Raw genomic sequence first — 27,019 nt, 5'->3', positions numbered from 1 at the left:
GACAATGATGGAAGAGGAGGAACAATGGAGACAGGCAGAGGAGGAAGAGGAGGAGCAATGGAGGCAGGCAGAGGAGGAGCAACGGAGACAGGCAGAGGAGGAAGAGGAGCGTGGTGGTCAGAGTGATGAAAGCTTCTGTAACATTATGTAGAGAATGAGTTGAAGCTTCAGTCTGCAACTGGTTGAACAACATGTTTACACTTGTGTGTCACACTGACATCTAGTGGCCGGTTTAGAGTAAAAATTATAGAATCAAGCTTTAACACAAACATCTACCTTTATACTGTATGGAGCTTTAAAGGGATATTCCGTTTAAGTTTAACCCATGGTCCAACGCACCGTGACATCGAGTTAGACCCCCCCTCTGAAGTCTGCTAACCGCTAGCTTCTCTAGTTGTAGCAACTTTAGCAATGACCGCACCATAACAAACAGCACAGTATACGGATCCACTATCCACTGATCAAAAAGCCCCTTAAAGCCACAAATAATGCTCAGAACAGCACCAAACGTCATCAACAGTACAAACAGGGTCCCATCCCATAATACGAGGCATCAAACATCTGTTAGCTTAGCCTGGTTTCTATTGAAAAGAGACGAAAACAACTCACCCACTCTCCTCCAGTGATACGCTATGCAGCAGCTTTCCATGTCCAGGCCCTGACCACACACGTCCGAGTCCGAGTAGCAGCACAAACATCTGGTTTCAGCGGCCATGGTCAGGCAGTGACCACACTGACCACTTCCCCAGCATTTAGACTCCACCGCAGCTCTCCCTCTTTCACTTTTCTCCTCCATTTCCTTCAGCTCGTCTTCAGTAAACTCGGTCTCAAACTGATAGTTGGCGCCCGTTGAAATGAAACCAGTCGTCGTTGTTCTCAAACTGCATAAACTCAGCCGTGTTGGCCGCAAATAGCACACAAAAACACAATTAAAGGAGCATTATCGCAAATACAGCAGTAATAGCATAAAATAAGCTGAAATATGCAAAAGATGGGTCGGGGGGAGCCATAACTAAATTTACAAAAAAAATCGCCGAATGCAGAATTTGTCTTTGTTATGATCCAAGCAGGCCCGGGGCTTGCTGCGTTCAATTGCACTCGGAACTCGCAAATCCGACCTCCGAACCGGAAAAACGCAACAGTAAATAGTAATGTAGCAGTGTCAGGCTGCTTACAGTCACTGAATCGCTCGGTAGAACACTTTGTCTCCACGTCACGTGTCTTTATTCAGCTGTCCTCTCAGCGTTATTAAGGAGGAGGAAGTTGCAGTTGCTGTTGTTGTCGTTGTTGTGGTCGTGCGCGACGTAGAGCTGCCGCTTCCACTAGCGAGTTTTCTTTTTCCCGCGATTGCACGTTAATTCAGCCTGGTGAGGGAGGAGGAGGAGGGGGGAGGGGGGAGGGGGGAGGAGGGAGGAGGAGGGGGAGAAGGGCTCCTCTCTCTCTCTGACAGCTGCCCACTTGTTTATATCTGATAAGCTCCGCCTGGCTCCATCTAGTGGCCGAATTAAGGATTTGGATTTGCGATAATGCTCCTTTAAATAAATAAATGAAAAATTCTGTATGGTTTCAACAAAGTGTGAAGCAGCCATGAATGTGGTCCAAATTAATTTGTACCAGGTGAATATAGGCTACATCCTTTATACATCATTTTGTATAAAAATATATTTTTCAAGATATTTGAGTACAAACACTTTCCTGCATCTTTTTTCTATGTCCAATGTCTGTCAAAAAAACCCAGATATTTAATAATACATTTGTCATTCTTTATCCTTCATAAGCAATCGGAAATGGCACAAAAAACTTCATTAAATTAAAAAAAAAGTGTGACGAACTGTGTGTAATGTAGCCTGACTGGTTTTCATTGTGTTCACCTGTATCTTCCGATTCTTCTTTGACCAATAAGAGACCAAAGAGTTAGTTTCACTTTAGTCTGAAGGGGCTGGTGGTGAAACGCAGACTGACGGTGCAGTCAGTCAGAGACTTTGTTCTTCAGCTTCTTCACCTCCGCTGCTGTGTGTCCTCCTCTCTCTGTGACGCCGACATGTCTCATAATAACTCAGGTAGGGGAGAGTGGGGTAAAGTGAGACACTTTTTACATTTGCTCCCCTCTAAGCGAGCTAAAATGATTTATCAGTAAAATTTACACATTTCCCATTAATTCAGGATGTTTCCTAGCAATGGAAATTTTCAGAATGTATTTAGGACGAAGGGCAGTGAAAATATGATAGTTTTAAAAGTGGTCTCGTGTCTCACTTTACCCCAGCTCAGGGGTAAACTGAGACAAACCAGAGAAATCAAGGGGGTAAACTGATCCACTTACTTTTTCCAGTCTGAAACTACCATAACAACACATGTTGTAACAGTTAGAGTCCTGACAGCTGCTTGACAACCACACTTCCCAGAACTAATGTCGGACTAGTAACAGAATCATGGGGATTGGTCAATTAAGCACTTTTTTTTTCTCAACACAAAGTGACTCAAGAACAAAATCAAATACAACACAAAATGTTTTAATTAACATTCAAATGACAGATAGAACCAGTTAGATAGTCTGGGGGTCAGATTGTAGGCCCCGACAATCGTGACCATTTTGATCAAAAGTCCTCTTGTGTGTGGGGGGAGCCGACAAAGTGGAATGTGACTAAAATTGAGTTAATTAACCAATAAAGAAGTGAGCTGACTGAGAGCACCTAGCATAACAAAGCAGTGTGGCTACAGATCATGTTTGATCACGCAAGATAATTAACCAATAAAGAAGTGAGCTGACTGAGAGCACCTAGCATAACAAAGCAGTGTGGCTACAGATCATGTTTGATCACGCAAGATTTCTGGCTTGGGGGACGAGATTCTAGTGTAAATCTTTGTGTGTGGTGCTCACAACTTGTCTCACTCATGGATTTATTATAATGCATCCATTTGTTTATTTGTTTATTTGTTAGGATCCCCATTAGCTGCGCTCTAGAACGCCGCTAGTCTTCCTGGGGTCCACAGTTAAAACCAATACATTTAAACATAAATCTGCAATCACAACATAAAGACAAGTCAACAAAATCTTACATTAATTCTGTACCATCAGATTATCATCCACATCAAAGAACCTGTGTAAGACAACTCCGATGTACAGCAGTTATAAAATAAAATAAAATAAAAAGAATAAAATATGGTCTCACATTACCCCGCAGCATTTGTCTCACTTTACCCCAACACCCCCATTTTAGAAAAAAACGACCTCTCTTAGAAATTCAGGCTAATTTTCAGCCAGCATCATCACATGGTTTTATGTGTTGGTAGTTCATCATCATGTATCATAGAAGTTTTTCTACCTGAATCAATTTGCTTTGGCACAACAGTTGATTAAGTTGACAGCAAGAAAATTTACTTTTACATGCAAAAATCATATTTTTGTGAAAAAAACATGCTTTCCACAGAAATGGGGGGGGGCTTGAAAACATAATGGTCACATGACCATAAATGTGTTCCGTTTTCTAGATATAGGGGGTGTCTCACATTACCCCACTCTCCCCTAAGAGCTGCTGTACTGTCTGAGTCCATGTCATTATGGGGTGGGGTGGCATAGAAGCCGAACAACACACTCACATTCACACACTGCGGACCATTTGTTGGATATTTGTTGGGACTCAGAGATTAAATCGAACACAGAATCTTTTTTGCTGCGAGGCGACAGTGATAAGAAACCAAAAAACAGAGATACCGGTCAGACGGGTTTTTCCTGACAGCAAACTTTACCTGAGACTCCGCCCTCTTAGTTTTTCTTTCGTGACGTCACACCATTCCATTGTTATGTTCCCATGGCGACAAAGAACGACTTCTTGGGTCGTTTAATGAATGTTCGGTCATGGCGGGAACACCCTGATGAAGGAGCTCGATAAAAACAAAACAAAAAAACTGATTTCAATGAATTGTTTTTAAATTTTATGATAATTGACGATCTACATGACAGCTACCACAGCTGCACTCACCTATGTTCTACGTCTAATCATATGTTTAAGCTGCAATCATCTGTTAGGCTACGTTAGTCAATTTCCAAACTTTTCTGGCCGTGCAAAGATACTCTATTTTTAATTCATAAGCCGTCTTTGACCAGAATAATTATGATAATTGATGATCTACTACATCAAGTAAAGATAAATTGTTGTAATATGTTATTTCTAATCATAATCTAAAAGCTGCAGTCCTCAGTGTTACATTAGATGAACAGAATAACCTTTACAGTCGTATCTGAATTGAATCTTATTAACTATTAGGCTACTATTTTAACACAGTGGTAATACTGTAATAGCCTACAGCCTATTCATGTGTCACCTTGTTGTACTTGGTGGACAGCAATGTACTAGTACTGCTACTGCTACCTACTGCTGGAATAACATAATATACATTACATTATATATTATGGTTTGGTAAGGCCCTGGTGGTTGACATCCAATGCTGTTTATATGTACATGTACATGATTGTGTCAACAACCTGTTGTCATCGTCCTACACAGAGTTTCTCTCAACACAAGAGGAGGAGCTGAGGATCGTCATCGTGGGGAGACATGGGACTGGGAAGAGCAGCAGTGGAAACACCATCCTGGGACAATGGTGCTTTAAGATTGATACTTGGATGCGTGTAACTCCTCACTGCTCCAAGGACAGTGCTGTGGTAGATGGACAACACATTTCTGTCGTTGACACCCCAGAAGAGCTTATCGAATATCCACATCTAAGGCTGATAGACCAGTGTGTCCGTTTATCTGCTCCTGGACCGCATGTCTTCTTGTTGGTCTCCAGGCTGGACAGATTCACTGCAGAGGAAAAGCAGTTGATGCAGGACATGAAAGAGATGTTCAGTCCAGATGTGGACAGATACTGCATGGTTCTCTTCACCGGTGGAGACCAACTAGAAGACACGATGGAGGAGCTCCTGGACCGAAGCCCAGACCAGCGAGACCTCGTGGCCCGGTGTAACGGCCGGTACCACGTCTTCAACAACAAGCTGAAGGGGAAGGATCGGTCTCAGGTCACCGAGCTGCTCCACAAGGTCAGGAACATGGTCCAGGAGAACGGAGGATACTACACCAACGACAAGTTCCAGGAAGAAACAAGGAAAATGGAAGAGCGGAATCAACTCCAGAGAATGAAGGAAGAGGAGGAACAACGGAGGCAGGCAGAGGAGGAAGAGGAGCGTGGTGGTCAGAGGGCTGAACGGTCCTGTAACATTATGTAGAGAATGAGTTGAAGCTACAACATGTTCACTTTACACATTACATGTTAATGTAAACAAGGTCTGAAATAAAATGAGAATCTTTTTACCATCAAAGTGTCTGATATCACTGATTGAAGCAGAGTCCTGTTGGTAGTTGTGTCACACTGACATCTAGTGGCCGGTTTAGAGTAAAAATTATAGAATCAAGCTTTAACACAAACATCTACCTTTATTTTGAAGGAGCTTTAACACAAACATCTACCTTTATTTTGAAGGAGCTTAAACACAAACATACCTTTATTTTGTAGGAGCTTTAACAGAAACATCTACCTTTATTTTGAAGGAGCTTTGACACAAAAATCTACCTTTATTTTGTAGGAGCTTTAACACAAACATCTACCTTTATAATAAAGGTAGATGTTTGTGTTAAAGCTCCTACAAAATTATTTTGAAGGAGCTTTAACACAAAAATCTACCTTTATTTTGAAGGAGCTTTAATACAAACATCTACCTTTATTTTGAAGGAGCTTTGACAGCAATATCTACCTTTATTTTGAAGGAGCTTTAATACAAACATCTACCTTTATTTTGAAGGAGCTTTGACACAAACATCTACCTTTATTTTGAAGGAGCTTTAACACAAACATCTGCCTTTATTTTGAAGGAGCTTTAATACAAACATCTACCTTTATTTTGAAGGAACTTTAACAGAAATATCTACCTTTTATTCCGAAGGAGCTTTGACACAAACATGTACCTTTATTTTGAAGGAGCTTTAATACACACATCCACCTTTATTTTGAAGGAGCTTTAACACAAAAATCTACCTTTATTTTGTAGGAGCTTTAACACAAACATCTACCTTTATTTTGAAGGAGCTTTAATACAAATATCTACCTTTATTTTGAAGGAGCTATAACACAAGCATCTACCTTTATTTTGAAGGAACTTTAACAGAAATATCTACCTTTATTTTGAAGGAGCTTTAATACAAACATATTCCTTTATTTTGAAAGAGCTTTAACAGCAGAAATATCTACCTTTATTTTGAAGGAGCTTTAATACAAACATCTACCTTTATTTTGAAGGAGCTTTAACACAAACATCTGCCTTTATTTTGAAGGAGCTTTAACACAAACATCTGCCTTTATTTTGAAGGAGCTTTGATACAAAACTCTACCTTTATTTTGAAGGAGCTTTGACACAAGCATCTACCTTTATTTTGAAGGAGCTTTAATACAAACATCTACCTTTATTTTGAAGGAGCTTTAATACAAACATTTACCTTTATTTTGAAGGAGCTTTAACACAAACATCTACCTTTATTTTGAAGGAGCTTTAATACAATCATCTACCTTTATTTTGAAGGAGCTTTGATAAAAAACTCTACCTTTATTTTGAAGGAGCTTTGACACAAACATCTACCTTTATTTTGAAGGAGCTTAAACACAAACATACCTTTATTTTGTAGGAGCTTTAACACAAACATCTGCCTTTATTTTGAAGGAGCTTTAATACAACCATCTACCTTTATACTGTATGGACCTTTAATACAAACATCTAACTTTATTTTGAAGGAGCTTTAACAAAAATATCTACTTTTATTTTGAAGGAGTACTTTCAAAATAAAGGCATTATTTAACCGATCGTACGTTCGCAGGTTTGGCGTGAAGCTAAAGAAACGACACCGACGCAGCCCAGTAGTTTGTCAATAGGACATTTTATTTCATACGTCTGTTGTCTTTATTCAAATTACAGTAATATACTTGCTGAGATGACCACCGGCTGCAGCCTGGACAGCTAAAACTGACAGCTGTACTACTTGAAGCAAACTTTTTTTTTTCTTTTTTTTTTATTACCGTTTTTTTTTTTTGTCCTCCTTTGTTTTTTAAAATTAATCTTGCAACAGAAAAAAAGCACATACTGTATATGCCATGAGATGTGATGAGTGGTGGTGGAGGTGGAGGTGGTGGAGATGTCAGGTAGGTCGGGTTATAGTGCTGGTCTAAAAAAAAACAAAACAAAAAAACCAGAAACAAAAACAAAAAAAGAAAAAAGAAGAAAACCAACCAGAAAAAACAAAAAAACGAGAAAGAAAAAACAGAAAGAACAAAAAGAATAAAAGCCTTGCGCGTTGTACATGTTGTAAAAGGATCAGAATATGGCACATTTGGTCCACGTTGGTAGTTTTATTATCTCGTTTTCAAACATGTAATAAACAAAAAGAAAAGGAAAAAGAAAAGAAAGAAAGAAAGAAAGGAAACAGATCATCATAGTTGTACGTGTCGTTTGTTTTTTCCCCCAGAAGCACAGCATTAATTAATGACAGCATATTGAAACACGACTGTAGAGGGGGCCGCTCTTGCTCTTTGTTATTAAAATCTTGGATTCATCATCAGCCAATCGTTTGTTTCTATTTCTCCCTGGTACAGTAATCATCATCATCATCATCATCATCTTCATCATCATCATTATTAATAATATCTTCTTTCCATCCAAAATGAAGAAGGAGTGGGAGGGGCGAGGGCGAGGGTGAGGGGGCGGAGCTTCGTGGATGATTGACAGGGGATGGCGGCGGCGGCGGCGACGGCGGCTTTGGGACATTCACAGGAAGTAGTCGGGAGTGCGTCTGGTCACGTGGGGCTCGCCGCGGCGGGGGGCGGGGTCAAACTGAAGGCTGAGGAGGAGGAGGAGAAGAGAAAGAGGGTGTTAATGACATCATCATCATCATCGTCGTCGTCGTAGCAACACGTCGTAGTTTGTACTTTTGCTTCCAGTGTTACTAGAAAAAAGAAAGCATTTCCAGCAGGAAATGCGTGTGAATGCTGAAAGCAGCTGAACGCCATCGCTAAAGAAATGCTGAATGAGCTGAAGAAATCATTGATACAAGAAAGAAAGAAAGAAAGAAAGGAAGAAAGAAAGAAAGAAAGGGAGGGAAGGAAGGAAGGAAGGAAAGAAAAGATAGAAAGAAAAGGAGGGAAGGAAGGAAAGAAGAGATAGAATGAAAGGGGGAGGAAGGAAAGAAAAGATAGAAAGAAAGGGAGGGAAGGAGGGAAAGAAGAGATAGAAAGAAAGGGGGGAGGAAGGAAAGAAGAGATAGAATAAAAGGGGGGAAGGGAGGAGGAGGAAAAGAGAAAGAGGGTGTTAATGACATCATCGTCGTCGTCGTCATAGCAACACGTCGTAGTTTGTACTTTTGCTTCCAGTGTTTTATTTTTTAAGCGCAGAAGCACGACAGCCACATCGAAACACTGTAAGTAAAGAAAAACACTATAAACACATGTAGAGCTGCAACAATTCATTGATTAATCAAACAATAATCGATTATTAAATTAATTGTCAACTATTTTGATAATCTAATAATCGGTTTAAGTCGTTTTTTTAAAGAAAAAAAGTCCAAATTCTCTGATTTCAGCTTCTTAAATGTGAATATTTCTGGTTTCTTTGTTCCTTTATGACAACTACTATGACAACTGAGTCTCTCTTTTGTTTGTGGACATTTGAGGACGTCGTCTGATATTTTTCAACATTTTTTATCATTTTATTGACCAAAAACGAATCGATTAATCGTTTAAATAATCCACAGATTAATCGATAATGAAAATAATCGTTAGTTACACACATGTAAATTCACATAAATACAACAAAAAGCCAGGGGAAACGAAAAGAAAGAAGCATAAATACAACTAGAAAAAAGAAAGCATTTCCAGCAGGAAATGCGTGTGAATGCTGAAAGCAGCTGAACGCCATCGCTGAAGCAACGCTGAATGAGCTGAAGAAATCATTGATACAAGAAAGAAAGAAAGAAAGAAAGGGAGGGAAGGAAGGAAAGAAAAGATAGAAAGAAAGGGGGAAAGGAAGGAAAGAAGAGATAAAATTAAAAGGGGGGAGGAAGGAAAGAAAAGATAGAAAGAAAAGGAGGGAAGGAAGGAAAGAAGAGATAGAATGAAAGGGGGGAGGAAGGAAAGAAGAGATGGAATGAAGGGGGAGGAAGGAAAGAAAAGATAGAAAGAAAGGGAGGGAAGGAGGGAAAGAAGAGATAGAAAGAAAGGGGGGGAGGAAGGAAAGAAGAGATAGAATAAAAGGGGGGAAGGGAGGAGGAGGAAAAGAGAAAGAGGGTGTTAATGACATCATCATTGTCGTCGTCGTAGCAACACGTCGTAGTTTGTACTTTTGCTTTTAGCATTTTTTAAGCGCAGAAGCACGACAGCCACTGTTAAGTAAAGAAAAAACACTATAAACACATGTAGAGCTGCAACAATTCATCGATTAATCAAACAACAATCGATTATTAAATTAATTGTCAATTATTTTGATAATCTAATAATCGGTTTAAGTAGTTTTTAAAGAAAAAAAAAGTCAAAATTCTCTGATTTCAGCTTCTTAAATGTGAATATTTCTGGTTTCTTTGTTCCTTTATGACAACTACTATGACAACTGAGTCTCTCTTTTGTTTGTGGACATTTGAGGACGTCGTCTGATATTTTTCAACATTTTTTATCATTTTATTGACCAAAAACGAATCGATTAGGTATCGTTTAAATAATCCACAGATTAATCGATAATGAAAATAATCGTTAGTTGCAGCCCCACACACATGTAAATTCACATAAATACAACAAAAAGCCAGGGGAAACGAAAAGAAAGAAGCATAAATACAACTAGAAAAAAGAAAGCATTTCCAGCAGGAAATGCGTGTGAATGCTGAAAGCAGCTGAACGCCATCGCTAAAGAAATGCTGAATGAGCTGAAGAAATCGTTGATACAAGAAAGAAAGAAAGAAAGAAAGGGAGGGAAGGAAGGAAAGAAAAGATAGAAAGAAAGGGGGAAAGGAAGGAAAGAAGAGATAAAATTAAAAGGGGGGAGGAAGGAAAGAAAAGATAGAAAGAAAAGGAGGGAAGGAAGGAAAGAAGAGATAGAATGAAAGGGGGGAGGAAGGAAAGAAGAGATGGAATGAAGGGGGAGGAAGGAAAGAAAAGATAGAAAGAAAGGGAGGGAAGGAGGGAAAGAAGAGATAGAAAGAAAGGGGGGGAGGAAGGAAAGAAGAGATAGAATAAAAGGGGGGAAGGGAGGAGGAGGAAAAGAGAAAGAGGGTGTTAATGACATCATCATTGTCGTCGTCGTAGCAACACGTCGTAGTTTGTACTTTTGCTTTTAGCATTTTTTAAGCGCAGAAGCACGACAGCCACATTGAAACACTGTTAAGTAAAGAAAAAACACTATAAACACATGTAGAGCTGCAACAATTCATTGATTAATCAAACAATAATCGATTATTAAATGAATTGTCAATTATTTTGATCATCTAATAATCAGTTTGAATCGTTTTTTAAAGAAAAAAAGTCCAAATTCTCCGATTTCAGCTTCTTAAATGTGAATATTTCTGATTTCTTTGTTCCTTTATGACAATAAACTGAGTCTCTCTTTGGTTTGTGGACATTTGAGGACGTCGTCTGATATTTTTCAACATTTTTAATCATTTTATTGACCAAAAACGAATCGATTAATCGTTTAAATAATCCACAGATTAATCGATAATGAAAATAATCGTTAGTTGCAGCCCTACACACATGTAAATTCACATAAATATAACAAAAAGCCAGAGGAAACAAAAAAAAGAAAGAAGCATAAATACAACTAGAAAAAAGAAAGCATTTCCAGCAGGAAATGCGTGTGAATGCTGAAAGCAGCTGAACGCCATCACTGAAGCAACGCTGAATGAGCTGGAGAAATCGTTGAAACAAGAAAGAAAGAAAGAAAATAGGAAAGAAGCAAAGAAAGAAAGGGGGGAAGGAAGGAAAGAAAAGAAAGAAAGAAAGGGAGGGAAGGAAGGAAAGAAAGAAAAAACAGAAAGAAAGGGAGAGAAGGAAGGAAGGAAAGAAACAAAAAGGGAGGGAAGGAAGGACAGAAAAAACAGAAAGGGGAGAAGGAAGGAAAGAAACAACAGAAAGAAAGGGAGGGAAGGAAAGAAAAAACTGAAAGAAAAGGAGGGAAGGAAAGAAAAGACAGAAAGAAAGGGGGGGAAGGAAAGAAATGGAAAGAAAGGGAGAGAAGGAAGGAAGGAAAGAAACAACAGAAAGGGAGGGAAGGAAGGACAGAAAAAACAGAAAGGGGGGAAGGAAGGAAGGAAGGAAAGAAAAAACAGAAAGAAAGGGAGGTAAGGAAGGAAAGAAAAAACAGAAAGAAAAGGAGGGAAGGAAAGAAAAAACAGAAAGAAAAGGAGGCAAGGAAAGAAAAGACATAAAGAAAGGGAGAGAAGGAATGAAGGAAAGAAAAAACAGAAAGAAAGGGAGGGAAGGAAGGAAAGAAAAGACAAAAAAAATAGAACAGAAAGAAAGAAAGAAAGACAGAGGGAAAGAAAGTAAGAAAGAAGAAAAACAAAAGAGGGAAAGAAAAAAAAAACACTGCCAGAGATATCCATCATAGTCCAATAATATCAATAACCAGGGTTTTCTATCACAGTTCCTTTTCATAGCTTTTTTGTTTCTGTACTTACAAAGAGTATTTCAGAGTGTCGTCCAGTTCCATGATGGCCGCCTGGTTTCCACAGCGGTAGCAGTAGTTTGGAGCACTGAAGATGGTCACCACGTTCTTGTCGTGGCCCCAGTTGTAGCCCTGAGGGAACAACGCAAAACAAACGCACCTTAGATTCAGACTCAAGTTACCTTTAGAATCAATAAATAAAACTTACTATCGACTGGACGAATCCCTGACCCTATCCACATGTTTCTGAACTTCAACAAACGGTCTCCAGAATAGGGATGTCACAATTACTTGTTTTCACAATTAATCGTGGTATTAAACGCCACAATTATTTAATCGTAAAGATTCCCAAATACCGTTACTTTCACAAAAATTTGATGTTGGAACCTTATCGGCAGATGTGCACAAAAATAAAGGTAAATGCTCAGATACTGGTCCATTTAACTAACGTAACATTGAATTGGTAGGAATTTAAATGTTAGCGTCTCATTTTTAATAAAAAAAAAAAAGCTAAACAAAACAAAAAACGATTAAAATAAATGCAAACATTTGGTATAGATGATAATTCATGACCAGAATATTTCAAACACTTCCCCTGGGGGATTAAGAATTGGTCATATATTAATAGATACTTGAAATATTTTGTGTAAACAATGAGTAATGTAATTATATTTTGACTATGTTTGATTTTACACATCATCCATAGTGTTGTGAAATTAATTAATTAATGCAGAATAATCGTAATAATCGCAATACCGTGATTATTTTTCTGGCGATAATCGTATCAAGAAAATGTATAATCGTGACATCCCTACTCCAGAAACATCTGGATAAACCGTCTGGTGTGAAGTCTTGAGTTGTGACGTCACTGTAACCTTTGACCTTTGGCCTCCTGAACCTCAGACCAGTTCGAGTGTCGAGGTCCAACTGAACGATACAGATGCAGGAAACACACGAGGAGGAGGAGGAAGAGGAGGAGGAAGAGGCCTCGCATCCTCATTACTCCAGGTTGCCATGGAGACACGGGGATCGGCTGGTTTACGAGGCTAACGAAGGGCGAGACTTGGCCACTAATGGCGGCTCGCCAGTCTGATGTCAGTGTGGAGGCTGGAGACGCAGGTTAGCGCCAGGTGGAAACGTGGAGAATCTGAATCTAAACTTCATGTCCTGGTCGTTCTCAAGTCATGTGACATCACAGTTCAACCACTTCCTGTGTTTCATGTGTGTGTGTGTCGTGTGTGTGTGTGATGTGATGCGTGTGTGTTACCTCCATGACCAGCTGATGGGCGCGGGACACCAGGGTGAGGCCGTTGGCGTGGTTGAAGGTTTCGGAGATGTCCTGTCCGAAGGTGTAGCCGGCGCCGCGGGGGGAGATGCCCCACCCACCGCGGTCGTCGGGGTCCGACCACAGCAGGTCGCACATCGGGCCCTGAGCGGAAAACACACACACACACACACACACCGTCAGCTTCTGTCTGTGTGTGTGTGTCGAGCCTGGTGTGTGTGTGTGTACAGGGTATATACAGGAATCTTGAAGTTAATTTTAATACCCTTTTAAGACTTTTTCAAGATCTTCTCAATATTTTTCAACACCTCACCGCCACTTCAAGCTGTAACCATTTACATCAGTGACACTTTTAACTTAACAGTTTTAGTTTGTGATAAACAGGGGTGCAAACTCATCAGGGGTAAAAAAGGTGACAAGATACCGACCCCCTAGGGGGGTCCGGGGGCATGCTCCCCCGGGGAAATTTTTTTTAAAACCAACTTTAAAGGTGAATTTACAGTCAATTTTAGCATGAGACTAGGGTCCAGATTTACTCAGGTTTGCACAGCTTTTGCTCCTGTTAAACCTGCACAATCTGTCTCTCTGTGTTTGGTTTTAAATATGTGAAGGGGGTCTTCAGCCTATGCAGGTTTAGCATGAGCAAAAGCTGTGCAAAACTTAGAGAATCTGTCCCTTGATGTCCATCAGATGAACCTTGCAAACCTTGCCTTCAAACTAAATAAAATTTAATACAGACTGATTGGTTCATTGTGAAACATTTATTTATTGATGTAATGTGTTTTCTGTACGTAGGCTATGCTCCGAGGCAGCACTGCTCTTTCTGTCCAATAACACACATGAAGCTTAAAAATGCCATAGGCTACATAAAACATATTAAGCGGCAATATGTATTTAAAAGATGTTCAAGCAAACGGTTCGGTTCACGGTTTTGTGGTCATGGTTTTGGGTTCGGTTCGGTTTGGTATACTTTGATCGTTGGGAAAATCAATCAGGTCTTGTATATTCAGGTTAAAACTGAAAGAATGAGGCAGTCTGACATCTGATACATTATTGTGACAGTCTGAGGTTAAAAGTCGGTGAGATTCTGGCGGCAAGAGGAGACATCGATAGTTCCAACATGTTTTAATTTATTGGGCAAATAAAGTTATCTAAAATGCTAAGAACAATTAGATATTCACTGAAATATATAATTGTGGTTCTTACAAAAAATGTATCTTATAAAATATAAAAGCTAAAAGGTCTCTTAAAGCTCTGCCCCTTTAATTAGTGCATACTAAATAATTTAACTTTAGCCTACTACTTTTACAACCACATTATTTACCAGCAACATAAAGTGAAACAGAGGCAGGAGTCCTGCCACAGTCAGTCAGCCTCCTCCTCCTCTTGCTGCTCCTCCTGCTGCAGCTGCTCAGGTCGCACTGGAGCTAGTCTCGCTCGCCAGACCCTCCTCCAGAGAAGGAGACACTGGAGCTAATAAATGCTAAACGCGCTAGTCGCTAATTGGCCGCGATCGCGATCATCACACACACGCGGTCCCATACAGCACCTATACAACGCTGCTGGAGCATCTTCTAGCTCCGACTCTTTCACTCGCCATGCTCAAAAAGTCGCGTTAGTTAGTCTGTATTAAAAGTGAAGCTTCAGGTGTGTATTGCTGGACAGAAGAGGAGCGCTGCCACCACTCGCTGTCATCCAGGTAAGGTGCATGCACCTTAAAGAGACAGGTGCATTGGCTCGGCTCGGCTCGGCTCGCCTCGCCTCGCCGGACCCCCCCCCCTCAATTTTTTTTTTATTGCGGATTTACACGAATCACACAAATGACCAATTTGGGATCCAAAACGGCGAATTTCGCCGAAAGGTGACAAGTTTGCACCCCTGGATAAAGACTATATAAACCACTATGATACAACAGAATTCAAAATAGGCTAGGATAATAAATCAAAGGCAAAGTTTATCAAAAAAATAAACCAAAAAACATTGCTCCACTCTCAAAAAACAAAAACAACAATCTTCTTTTCTTTTTTATGTACCAGTTCATCTTTGTTTTTTTTAAATAAAATGAATAAATTCTCACACTTTTACAATGTTTTTAGGACTCAAACTCTTGGACAGCTAATTCTGAAAAAATACCTTCAAAATTTAAGACCTTATAAATTTGTGAAAAGACTTTTTAATACTTTTTAAGGGTCTTAATTTTCCCAAAATTGATTTATCACCTTTTAATACTTTTCAAGACCCCGCGGATACCCTGGTGTACGACGAGCCTGGTGTGTGTGTGTGTGTGTGTGTGTGTGTGTGTGTGTGTGTGTGTACCTCATGTGGGACTTCTTGCAGGCGGTCCAGAGCTCGTATGTGATCCAGAGTGTCTATGGAGGGAGACAAACCTCCGTGGAGACAGAAGATCTGAAACACGAAGAGGAACGAGTTTCACTTTCAACTCAGACACTCGTTCTATGACTTCATCAAACAGGGTTAAAGGACAATTCCGGGCAAATTCAACTGGGGGCTGTATTTTCCCCAACATTTTAGGTCTAACAGAAGGAATCTGAAGGTTTTCAGTTCAATTGCTCCTGTTTTGCGGTAGTTGTGTCTGTCCCCGTGTCGCCACGGCAACGATGAATGGGAGCGGATTGAAGTTCTGCTGCTTAGGCTGTTTCCATCCCTCAAAGCCGCAGACAGCGTCAGATGGAGACTCAAACATGCAGCCAGAAGTTTATTTACTTCAAGCAAGTCCAGAGTTGATATTCCTGTGTTTATGACACAAACGGGAGCTTCCCACTGCACCTGAACACACCGAGCGTCAACTTGGGTCTCGACTCCGCCAGACTTTGAATTAGATCTAGTTTTACAAACATGTCGGCTTGACAGAGTTGTTTTAGAGGGAAATTCATACAAAACCGCTGATGCACGTTGCCTTCAGGGACAGTTTTTCATCATCAGTCTCTGTATTTCCCTCTAAAACAACTCTGTGTGGTAACGTTGTGTTATTATCTCATAGCGTGGTGAATGTGCAGCTCACAACTTGTCCACCAGAGCGTTGTGGAGTTGTTGGATTGTGTATTTGATGAGGGAAACCAAGAAATCCCATGATTTTAAATAGATAAAAAACAGCTTGCAGCGACAATTAAAGGTAACAAACCTACTGCTGTGACTATAGGGATTATGGCAGTGGGCCGATTTGCCTAAATGTTGAACTATCCCTTTAACCACTAACTCTTCTTCTCTCAGTCTGTGAACACCAAAGCGACTGACCTGTCCGTCGACCAGCGCGGTGAGCGGCAGGTAGTCGAACAGGTCTGTGAAGTACTTCCACACGTTGGCGTTGCCGTACTTCCTCAGACACTCGTCGTAGAAGCCGTAGACCTGCGTGATCTGTCGAGACTCGTGGTTCCCTCGCAGGATGGTGATTCGCTCCTGGAATCGAACCTGAAAACAAACAAACAACCAGTTAATGACAAAGAGCCAGAGCTTCTACACCGACCACAGTTTGTTCTTTAGATTTTACTATTTTATTATGTATAGTTTGTAGGGGTGTCACGCTTTCGGTTTTTTATCGAAATCGATCAAAATTACGTCATGGTCTCGAGCATCGAAGTCAAAGAGAGGATCGAAAACTTGAAAACTTGGGGGCAATTTTGGCCCCTGGATCATGATTTTTGGGGGCATTGTTGGTAAAATTGGGGGATTGTTACCTTTATATTGTAAATAAATTATTTAAATTTGACCATTAGTGCCTAATGTGATACATTATGGAAATTGCATCACTTATATGTAGCCCATCTTTTGAAATAAGATTTACTGTACAAAATTTTATGAATAAAACCAATGATGGTAGACTAGACTAGTCAGAAAATAGCATAGTATAGGCGTCTGTGCTGTAAGAAAAAGGGGAAATAAATCGAGAATCGTGACCCTAAAATCGAAAATCAAATCGAATCGAGGATTTGGAGAATCGTGACACCCCTAATAGTTTGTTCTTTATATTCTTATACTAATATTTTTTTTTTTCGCACATTCTGTGTCATAAACTATAAACTGTTTTCTTGTCTGTAACAACATTTATGTCACGTCTGTCCGTCCTGGGTGAGGGATCCCTCCTCTGTTGCTCACCCTGAGCTTTCTCCTCTGTTTCCCACCCTGAGGTTTCTCCTGGTTTTCCCTGTTAAAAGGGTTTTCCATGGAGTTTTTCCTCAGTGGATGTGAGGGTCTAAGGACAGAGGATGTTGCTACGACGCCATGTAAAGCCCTTTGAGACAAACTGTTGGTAAAAACGGGCTATACAAATAAAATTGCCTTGCCTTGCCTATATGTTGTTATCGTCACTGTGTGTCTGTGTAATGCTGCTGCTGCACTGTAATTTCCTAGCTTGGGATCAATCAAGTATATCTATCTATCTATCTATCTATCTATCTATCTATCTATCTATCTATCTATCTATCTATCTATCTATCTATCTGTGTGTGAATGGGTGAATGTGATGTACTGTAAAGCGCTTTGGGTATCGTTCAGATGGAAAAGCGCTATATAAATACAGACCATTTACCATCTATCTATCTATCCATCCATCCATCCATCTATCAATCAAACAGCTGATCGATGGTTGTTCCATAATCAATTAACATCTTGATTATTGATGATGAAGATGAAGATGTGTCGTTTCCTTTTAACAGTTAAAAACTCTTCTGCCAATCGATCGATCAATCAATATGTTTTCATTTTCTGAGTCGCAATCAAACCGTAACCACCGGAACTGCAAAGAATTCTGGGTAAAAATAAATAAATAAATAAAGGTGAGATGTGTTGAAACGCTGACAGGAAGGACGGCGGTCGGTATGTTTTAGATTTTATGAGCAAAACTGAAGCACTGACTGAACGTTGCTGTGGCGATGACATCACTTCCTGGTTTAACTCACCAAACACTGATCATGTGACTGATTTTACACAGTATTGATTTATTGATTCAAGCTCCTGTTCAGATGCCCGATGCTTCTTTTAGATATTACTATTACTGTAGTTATGTATTAGGTGCATGTCAATATAGTAGAATATCATGGAAAAGTTTATTTACGTCAGTGATTCAATTCAAAAAAGTGAAACCAACACATTATATAGATCCACTATTACACAGGATGAATCTGATCCAAGTCTTTGTTTTAATAATTACGGCTTCACATCTAATAAAGACCTACGACGGAGTATTAGTGCCACATTGACAAATAAAAAAATCACAAACCGAGAATAAAGTCGTAACTTTACAACTTTATTCTCAAAGTCTGTGTTGTTGTTTTTTTCTCAATGTGGCCCTAATACTCCGTCGTAAAGACCTAAAATTCAGTATCTAAAAAAATATTGAATATGACAAAAGACCAATTAAAAAAAACATTTTAATATGGAAAAGTTGTCCTTCTGAAAGGTTTGTCCATCTACTGCTCTCAATACTTTGACTTCAATACTTTGAACTACTGGACTATCATAGACTTTTCCATGATATTCTCTTTTATTTATTGATCTTTATTCCTTTTCCACCATCTTGGCTCCAGTTTCCCTCCAAGAAACTCCTGCGTCGGCATCAGAGTCACGCGTGTTTCTACAGACGTGTTTATTATGACGCAGTGAAACTTCAAACTCATCAACACAGACGAGACGAGACGACCGCCAACACCACCAACGCCGCCGTAGCAGCTTCAGCTTCCTGTTCCTCTGTTTTATCACTTCTGTTTGAGGAATTTGTTATTTTTTCCATCAGGTTCAGTTCCTGGTGTCAGAGACCAAATCAACACATTCACACAGACACCTGTCAATACAGACCTTAACCCTCTAGGCGCCAGAGTTTATTTAGGAAAATATTAAGTTTGGATTTCAGGATTTCACAAGGCTGTGTAGCTTTTAAGTGGTCAGAGATAAATAAATCTATGGTGTAAATGAGAAAAATATTCACAAAGACCTTGACGAGTGTGTGTGTGGTGTGTGGGGGGGCGCACGGTGTTTCTCAAGACCTGAAGATCACTTCCTGGTCGCTCCGAGCTGCGTGAGAAAAAGCGGAGCGCCTGTGCACCAATCAAACTTTTTTTTCTCAGATATTTTGTAGAAAAACACACCCACAAATAATAAATAAATAACAATATAGGGCAGTAGATTTAAAGATATGGGCTGTTTTATCCAAGCATGCTGCCTGTCGCAATAATGCGACTTTGGCGCCTAGAGGGTTAATCAATACAGATGGATGAGCAGGTTTGATCTTCATTCATCAAGAAAGTTAATCCAACACCACGGAAAACTCTCAATGTATAAAACGTACTATTTTATTGAGTTCTGTGTTCATTTGTATCGATTAAAACCGTTGCTGTTTTGTATTTTAAATCATTTCTGTGTTTTTTGTTGCTCGACTCCCGAAAAATAATAAATAAATAAATAAATAAATCTAATCTTCAACTCAGATATTTCAGTCTCTGTGACACACGAGTGGGAACCACAGGAAACCAGTTTAGACCAGCGGGACAGTGAACGTCTCACATGACTGTGGAGAAAGAAAAAAGTCCCTGAAGGAGCCAGAGAATCGTCCTCTGTTCCTCTCTCTCTCTGTTTACACACAACACACACACACACACACACACACACGGGTTTCATGGGAACTGACAGGACGGCACATCATCATCTTCATCTGAATAAGTCCAAAGTTTCCCTGGTTTTACGTCTCCATCACTCGTTTTCACCATTAAAATCCACCGTTAATGAACTAAATACGTCTGTAATGTGTTTCTCCACCAAAGATAAATGAGTTAATACCATAATGTCAATTTACCTAATGTAACTGGGAGGAATCTAAATGTTAGTGTGTCATTTGTAAGAAAAGAAGAGGAAAAAACAAGATATGATTGAAATAAATGTAACATTTGGTCCAGATGACGGTTAATGTCGGATCAATAATTGGTTTTATATTAACAGATACTTATATAAACACACAATGTCCCTGACTTTTAAAGACCCACCTCTTCTCACCTTGAGCTTTTACTGTCATTTTGTTAACTTTTATTGTTGATTTATGTTGTTTTCTAACTGTTGTTTATATTTGCTGGCACTGGACTGTACTCATGTTGTTTTTAAACACGCTATATAAATCAAATTTGAGTAATATATCATTTTGTGTATATGAGTAATATCATTATAATTTTGACGATATTAGATTTTACACATTCATCGTGTTGAGAAAGTAATTAATGCATAATAATCGTGATGATCGTAATACTCTGATCATTTCTATGATAACATATACATACGACATATGATAACAATAATCGTACCAAGAAAGAAACAATCTGACATCCCTAACTAAACTGGGGACGAGGACCCTGAACGCATCGTTACATCAAGGCTGCAGTTTGGGGCGGTGTTTGGCTCAGTTGGTAGAGCACCCGCACCATGTGTTGAGGCTGTAGTCCTCGCTGCAGGCGGCCCCGGTTCGAGTCCCGCGTCGGACGGCCCTATCCTGCGTGTCATTCCCCCCATCTCTGCCTCCCATTTCCTGTCACACTCTCAACTGTCCTATCAAATAAAGGCATGAAAAGCCAAAAAATATATACTTTAAAAAAAAAAAAGGCTGCAGTTTGTTGCAACACGCAAAAACTGAACAAATCTCAGTGTGTTTCCCTGCTGTTCATAATAATAATAATAATAATAATAATAATAGTAATATAAATAGATTACAGACAGAACTCCAGCTGTTGCCGTTGCCGCTGGCGATGGCGGCGTGTACCTTTAGCGTGACGAGCAGCGTGACCGTCTCCACGGAGTAGTAGCCTCTGTCGACGTAGTCTCCCATGAACAGGTAGTTGGTGTCCGGGGACTTCCCTCCGATCTTAAACAGCTCCATCAGGTCGTGGAACTGACCGTGGACGTCGCCGCACACCGTCACCGGGCATCGAACCTGCGGAGGGAAGGGGGGGGGGCAGACAGGTCAGGTCACTGTTAAATCTGGACTTTTTAGATTCTAAGTTGGTTCTTCATAAACGGTTTCATTTTGGAGACAAACAATATTGTGAAAGTAAAAAAAAAAAAACATGTTTGTTTTTGTACCATGTTTATAACTACTTGTTTTTCCTTGTACTGTCCCTTTACGTTGAGCTGTTCATTTTTCTTAAGAAGCCAATAAATATAATAATACTTAAAGGTTGACTATGTAGAATGACAAGAAAAACAACAGAAAAAGAATTCCAGCAGTCGATTGCCAGACCGTTGCTAGGTAAAACGGGCCGTTGCTAGGGACTCCGCTCTGATCAGAGGACAGCAGAGGAGGAGAACTATGCAGGATATTTACCTTATGTTTCATTTTTACCGTCATTAACAGCATAATAAATGACTTGTAGCGTGTTACAGGGAGAGTGGAGGCTCTCTGCCTTCCACACCGCTGCTGCTCAGAGCCTCAGAGCCTCCGCTGTCACTGCTCTCCTCAAGTTGGGAAAAAAAAAAAAAAAAGGAGCTCCGTGGCACCGAAAGTTCGCGACGATAAACGTGTTTATGACAGATAAGACTACACAAATACACCCATCCTAACAAGTATATGATAATCCATTGATCCACCGATTGATTATTAAAAAGGCTTGGTTGAAAACAAACGCATCCGACCGGGAGGAGGCAGGAAAACAGCGGAGAACTGAGCCACGTGTCGGCTACAGGCAGGTACGAATGTAAACAGAACGTTGACAGAAAGTCATTGTCGAGCCCGTCAAAAAAATTAAAAATAATAATTCAGACTAAAAAATTTTTTTTTATGGAAAAGCAATACTTTCATTCTGTACCCCTCTAAAGGCCCCATGGATGTATTATTTTTGAAAAAATATAGCTTTTAATAAATATTCTACATATTCAACCTTTAACCATAAGTTATAAACAGACTTTGGTGTTTTTTAATTTGTTTTAAGTGCTGTACAATCTACTTCCTCCCGTTCTTTCTCCGTCTTTTAATTTTCTTTATCGTCATATCGGACCATGTGTCTGAAATAAACTATTATATGTAAAGTAAATCCTCCAATAGCAGAAACAGGCTTTCATTTCATTTAGAACAAATCTTCTGCTCAGAAAAGATGAAAATCCTCTCCAATGGTTCTGTTGTTACTGTTTAATACAATTGATCACACAATAATCTATTATTAAATTAATAGTCAGCTATTTTGATCATCTAATAATCAGTTTGAGTAGTTTTTTTAAAGAAAATAAAGTCCAAATTCTCTGATTTCAGCTTCTTAAATGTCTTAAGTGTACAACACTTTGGACAACCTGCGTTGTATTTTTAAATGTGCTATATAAATAAATATGTATTGTATTGTATTAAATGTGAATATTTCTGGATTCTTTGCTCCTTTATGACAATAAACTGGACGTCATCTGGTGGTTTGAGAAACATTGATTGATATTTTTTAACATTTAATTGGCCAAACAATTAATCGATTAATCGTTTAAATAATCCACAGATTAATCAATAATGAAAATAATGGTGTTGCAGCTCTAGTTCAGGTTGAAAACATTTATAACTGAATCTTCTGACCCGCTGAGAGCTGCAGCAGCTTAGACGGGGCTCAAACAGGCGATCGTGGGCTTTTACATGAACTTGAACAGAAACTAGAAACAGACTTCGACTTCTAACGGAGACTTCACAGTGTTTAACTAACGACTGAAGCCTGGACAGGTGCGTTAAGCCCCGCCCACCACGCAGGTTACGGAGAGTTTCACATTAAAACTTTATTTCACTCTTCACACAAACACACAGACCTTAACATGATGCATTTAGGGGACGTCTGTAAATCACAGCGCCACAAAACAACCAGGTTAAACTGACTGAGTCTTTAATCTGTGAAACAACGGGTTTGTTTGGTTTTTCTACATTTATTGATAATAAACTATTTCTCTCCTTGTACCGACTCTGGGAGGGAACTGTTTCTACAAAGTGTTTGAGTTGTTTAAAACCAGATTCTGTTTGTTTTTTCCCCTTTAGAAACATCATCAACGTCCATTATTAATTATTATAGACAGAGTTTCGTGCAGCTGAAGCATCTGTTGTTCAGGACGTTAACGTGACTTCTTGCACAAAAACCTGTCATCATCTTTTCTATTTTCTTTATTATTTTAATTCTAGTTCTTTTCCAGCAGCTCAACGTTTCACCATCTCGGTGTCGCTGCTTCTCTGCTGGTTGTTGGTCTGGTTGTTTGGGGTTTTGGGGCATTTTTTTTGCAAATGATTCCTTTAAAACCATTGAAGTTGGTTGATACGAGTAAAGATATTTAACATGACTGGTTTACTCTCCACACTTAACTCGACCAATTATATAATAAGTAGAGCTGCTGTCTACGTATTATATAACAGGGCTGGGTTTTTAAAAAAATCTATTTTCTGATTCATATCATCTTCATTTGAAAGATCCGATATTGATTCATAAAATCGATCCTTTAATGTACGTATGCTGTTGCACTGTAATTGTGATTTTTGCACTAAAAATCTGGAGTGGGTTGTGTTAAATAAATAAATAACTGTGCATCGACGTCGCTGCTTTACAGTCAATTTAATGTAAACATGAATATTTTTCCTTCCATCTTTGTACAATTTGCAACATTAGTTTTGTGAAAATCTGTTTCGTAACCAAGCCAACTGATATAAAAACTGAAATATTGATATCGAATCAGAATCAAATATTACATATTATAACTTATTATGGTATATATATTGAGTTAACGTAGGGAGAAGAGGTGGGATTTAATGAGCTCCAGCTTCTTCCCACTCCGTTTGAACATAAATGTGGTAAGTTTTGTTCTTGTTTTATGTTGCGTTGTCGTCTTGTGTCTTTTATTCTGTTCAAATAAAGGTTCATTCATTCAAAACGATCCAGTAAATCAGTAGCAACACACAGATCTGTTATATAACACACTAATAATTACATGTACGTTGACCAACGTGTGTCTTCAGTCAATAAGGTTTCGTCTTCATTTAGTTTCTATCGCCGTCGTCTAAATTCCCTTCGTACGAGACTGAAAACAACGAACGGTCCCAGAGGAAACTCACCTCCTGAACGTTCGACTCCTTGGTCAGAATCTCCTTGGCCTGGAGGAAAAACACACACACACACACACAGAGAGACACACAGAGGTTAAAATAAAACTCTTCACAGACACACAAACAGTAACTCATGTCAGACGCGTCCACGTTTAGCCGAGCGCCGCGTTATTTAGAGACGTGGAGTCGCTGTGACCTCACAGGACACCGTAGTGGTGGAAATGAGCGTAAACTACTGAACTAAACTGCATCGGCCTCTTTAACAACTCTTTGATATATTTTATGTTTTAAGTTGTTTTTGTGTTGCCGATATATATTTATCTGGCATTATTCTTCTTAGTATTTCTATTAAAATGTATGAAGCAGCTGACAGAGGAATTTCCTTCGGGATTAATAAAGTATCTATAAATATATCTATCTGTGAAAGTTAATGCTCATCATGTCCCAGGGTCAGATTACTTATATTACTATATTATTACTACTATTATTATTATTATTCATCCAGGTCAGAGCTCCACAATCAAACAAGATGTGATCAAGTATTCCTACACAGGATCAAACTGTGAAAATCAAAAACTTAACATCCATAAAACTAATGAAATTAATTACAGTGGGATTTATTCACTGTATGTGTGTATATATATATATATATATATATATATATATATATATATATATATATATATATATATATATATATATATATATATATATATATAACATCCAATAGCAGCATTAGAACTAAAACCATCGGGTGATCGATCAATTACAGAGGGAAAAAAACCAGCACAGATGTGGATGCACCGATCGACCGATCGATCCATCGATCCATCGCTTCAAATTTGAAACGATGACACGGATGCTACAGATTTAATTCTGTGTTTCTGTGTAAAAACTGAACATTTTTCTGTGTAGAAGACGATTCAGAGACTTTAATCACAACTAACAGATAAATAAAACAGAGTGACGGGTCTGTGCAGCTTCACAGGCTCATCAGACCTGGATACAAGCGATTGATCGATCGATTGATTGCTCTTAATTCACATTAAAAAGACGATTACATGGAATACAACATTAAAACAGTGCAGCTGCTTTTTAAAGCTGGAAGCGACATGTTTAAACATCTTATTCTAATATTCTTTTATTACAGTAGCACCTTAAAAAATGAGCTCATTATTTTAATCATTTATCAAAGCAGCTGATTATTTCAACAAACTGAATAATTAAGTGGCTGTTTCAGCTCAGTTTGAGGCCCTGCAGCTCTGTGGAGCTCACATGAGCTGCTACCGGTTGTGATCCACTTTAATATCACTGAGTTACATTCCTTCTTTACCCAGTATCTGTAAAAAATAAAAAACACTTCACATTTTTTAGTCTTTGCTTCTTTAATTCTGGCAAAAAAAACCCCAGAGGACTTGAATTATCCCAGGAGAGGGATCAACAGCCTGCAGCTTCCCGGCCCTGCCATCAAAACCTTTATTATACTAGATTGTGTTATGATAATAATAATAATAAATAATAAAAGGTCGATGATGCATAAGAAGAAGGAGGAAGGAGAAAGAAAAGCCACCCAACGAGTTGTTTGATGGTGCAACAACCCGGAGGTGACGCCTGAAAACCAGAGAGGCTCATTGACAGGTTTATGCAATAATAATAATAATCTGTCTGATCAATAAAACACAGGGCGCGGTGCGAGGAGAGCACACGGTGTATAGACCCATCCACACACACATGTAACATCGAATAAGAGGACAAAATGCAACATAAACCGAGCGCTTGTTAATGAAAGGGCAGTAAAAAAAAAAAAAAATGGTCGCCGTCTATTTGCTGGTTATGATGTAATGAAACCAGTTCCTCCTCGGCCTGTTGAGTCGGTGTCGGAAAACACACGGTGCTGGACGGTCGGAACCGCATGAAAATCATCATATTACTACAGATGGGCAAAGCAGCATCGATGCCTGGTTGAAAACGGGGGGTAAAAATAAAAAAAAATAAAGAAAATAGCCGCCTTGTTGCCCCCCAGTTCGTTCGTTCGTTCTCCGCTGCTGCTGCTGCTCCCAATCCAGGAATTAGTCGGCGCCGCTTTCGCAATCTACGGTAGTTAACTAGGCCACAGCGAGGCCGAGTGACAAAAAAAAAAAAGGGGGAGATAAAATAATTAAATAAAACACTTCTTACCTTCTCGCAGAGCGTCCGGACTTGGTTTTCCGTTAGCTGCTTGCACTCGTTTAGCTGTTCGATCCATTGGTCTAACTCTTTAGTGAAGGATTTGTCTTCCATGACAACAGCCGTTATAGCCGCGTTAGCTTAGCTGCGTTAGCCGCGTTAGCACCGTTAGCTCGTCGTCGTCGTCGTCGTGTTCGCTAGGTTAAAAACCCCGATCTAGTCCCGCCAAACCGGGTTGGAAAATCTAACCGATAACGCCTAAAAAAAAAAATTAACGAATCCCTCACTCGACCTCTATCATGATAAATAATAACCGATGTTTTATCGACTTTTTAAATAAAAAATCTGTTTGGTTTTTTTTTTTTTTAAAGGGGGCCGGGGGGAGTAGGTAGGTAAGTCGGAGAAAAAAAGAGGTTTGAAAGTCCCAGATGATGCGGCAGACAGAGAGCGGAGACCGGACCGTGTAGCTGCAGGAGCGGCAGCGAGCCCACGGAGCTAAAAGAGCTAGCTGCAATAACATCCGGGAACTTCAGCAGCGGCGGCGGCGGCAGCGGCGGCGCGCACAGGCGGCGAGGACGCGCACAGTCAGTCAGTCGACGACACCACCCAGCGGACACAGGCTGAACTGCAGCATGACATGAGGGTGGGTGTGTGTGTGTGTGTGTGTGTGTGTGTGTGTGTGTGTGTGAGGCAGCAGTGGTAAACATAAGGGTCGTGTCAGCAGGAGAGGACGCAGCGTACATAAAACAAACCAAAAAAAAAAATCATATACACTAATCAAAAATATTTAAAGGGACAACGAGGAGTTTGTCCATCAGCAGAACGAAAAATTCTG

General features: G+C 39.5%; 2 protein-coding genes across 2 annotated transcripts; one reads left to right on the top strand and one right to left on the bottom strand.

Moving 5' to 3' along the window:
* Positions 1–2,041: 2,041 nt before the first annotated feature.
* LOC146980763 (GTPase IMAP family member 1-like) lies at positions 2,042–7,010 on the top strand. Its single transcript, XM_085787995.1, has 4 exons — positions 2,042–2,060; positions 4,506–4,602; positions 4,792–5,088; positions 6,965–7,010. The coding sequence occupies exons 1-4, from the start codon at positions 2,042–2,044 to the stop codon at positions 7,008–7,010; spliced, it is 459 nt and encodes a 152-aa protein (XP_085644121.1).
* Positions 6,908–26,302, bottom strand: LOC146980762 (serine/threonine-protein phosphatase 2A catalytic subunit beta isoform). The gene is made up of 8 exons (XM_085785754.1): positions 26,197–26,302; positions 24,028–24,066; positions 20,731–20,901; positions 16,230–16,403; positions 15,291–15,380; positions 12,957–13,118; positions 11,703–11,821; positions 6,908–7,883 (listed from the first exon to the last, which is right to left on the bottom strand). The coding sequence occupies exons 1-8, from the start codon at positions 26,296–26,298 to the stop codon at positions 7,811–7,813; spliced, it is 930 nt and encodes a 309-aa protein (XP_085641880.1). The 5' UTR covers positions 26,299–26,302; the 3' UTR covers positions 6,908–7,810.
* Between the last annotated feature and the right edge of the window lie 717 nt (positions 26,303–27,019).

The sequence above is a fragment of the Trachurus japonicus genome, chromosome 9 (assembly GCF_045865225.1).
Source record: "Trachurus japonicus isolate A0001 chromosome 9, Traja_1.0".
In the NCBI taxonomy this organism is placed as follows: domain Eukaryota; kingdom Metazoa; phylum Chordata; class Actinopteri; order Carangiformes; family Carangidae; genus Trachurus; species Trachurus japonicus.
The sequence above is the reverse complement of the archived record's forward strand: the minus strand, read 5'-3'. Positions and strand labels throughout refer to the sequence as shown.

Excerpts from the sequence above, each read along its gene's own strand:
- LOC146980763 (XM_085787995.1), top strand. Across the intron at positions 4,603-4,791 it reads AACACCATCCTGGGACAATG|GCTGGACAGATTCACTGCAG; the intron begins GTGCTTTAAGAT and ends GTTGGTCTCCAG. Across the intron at positions 5,089-6,964 it reads GGATACTACACCAACGACAA|TAATATACTTGCTGAGATGA; the intron begins GTTCCAGGAAGA and ends TTCAAATTACAG.
- LOC146980762 (XM_085785754.1), bottom strand. The coding sequence starts at position 26,298 with ATGGAAGACAAATCCTTCACTAAAGAGTTAGACCAATGGATCGAACAG. Across the intron at positions 20,902-24,027 it reads AGGAGTCGAACGTTCAGGAG|GTTCGATGCCCGGTGACGGT; the intron begins GTGAGTTTCCTC and ends TTCCCTCCGCAG. Across the intron at positions 16,404-20,730 it reads CGCTGCTCGTCACGCTAAAG|GTTCGATTCCAGGAGCGAAT; the intron begins GTACACGCCGCC and ends GTTTGTTTTCAG.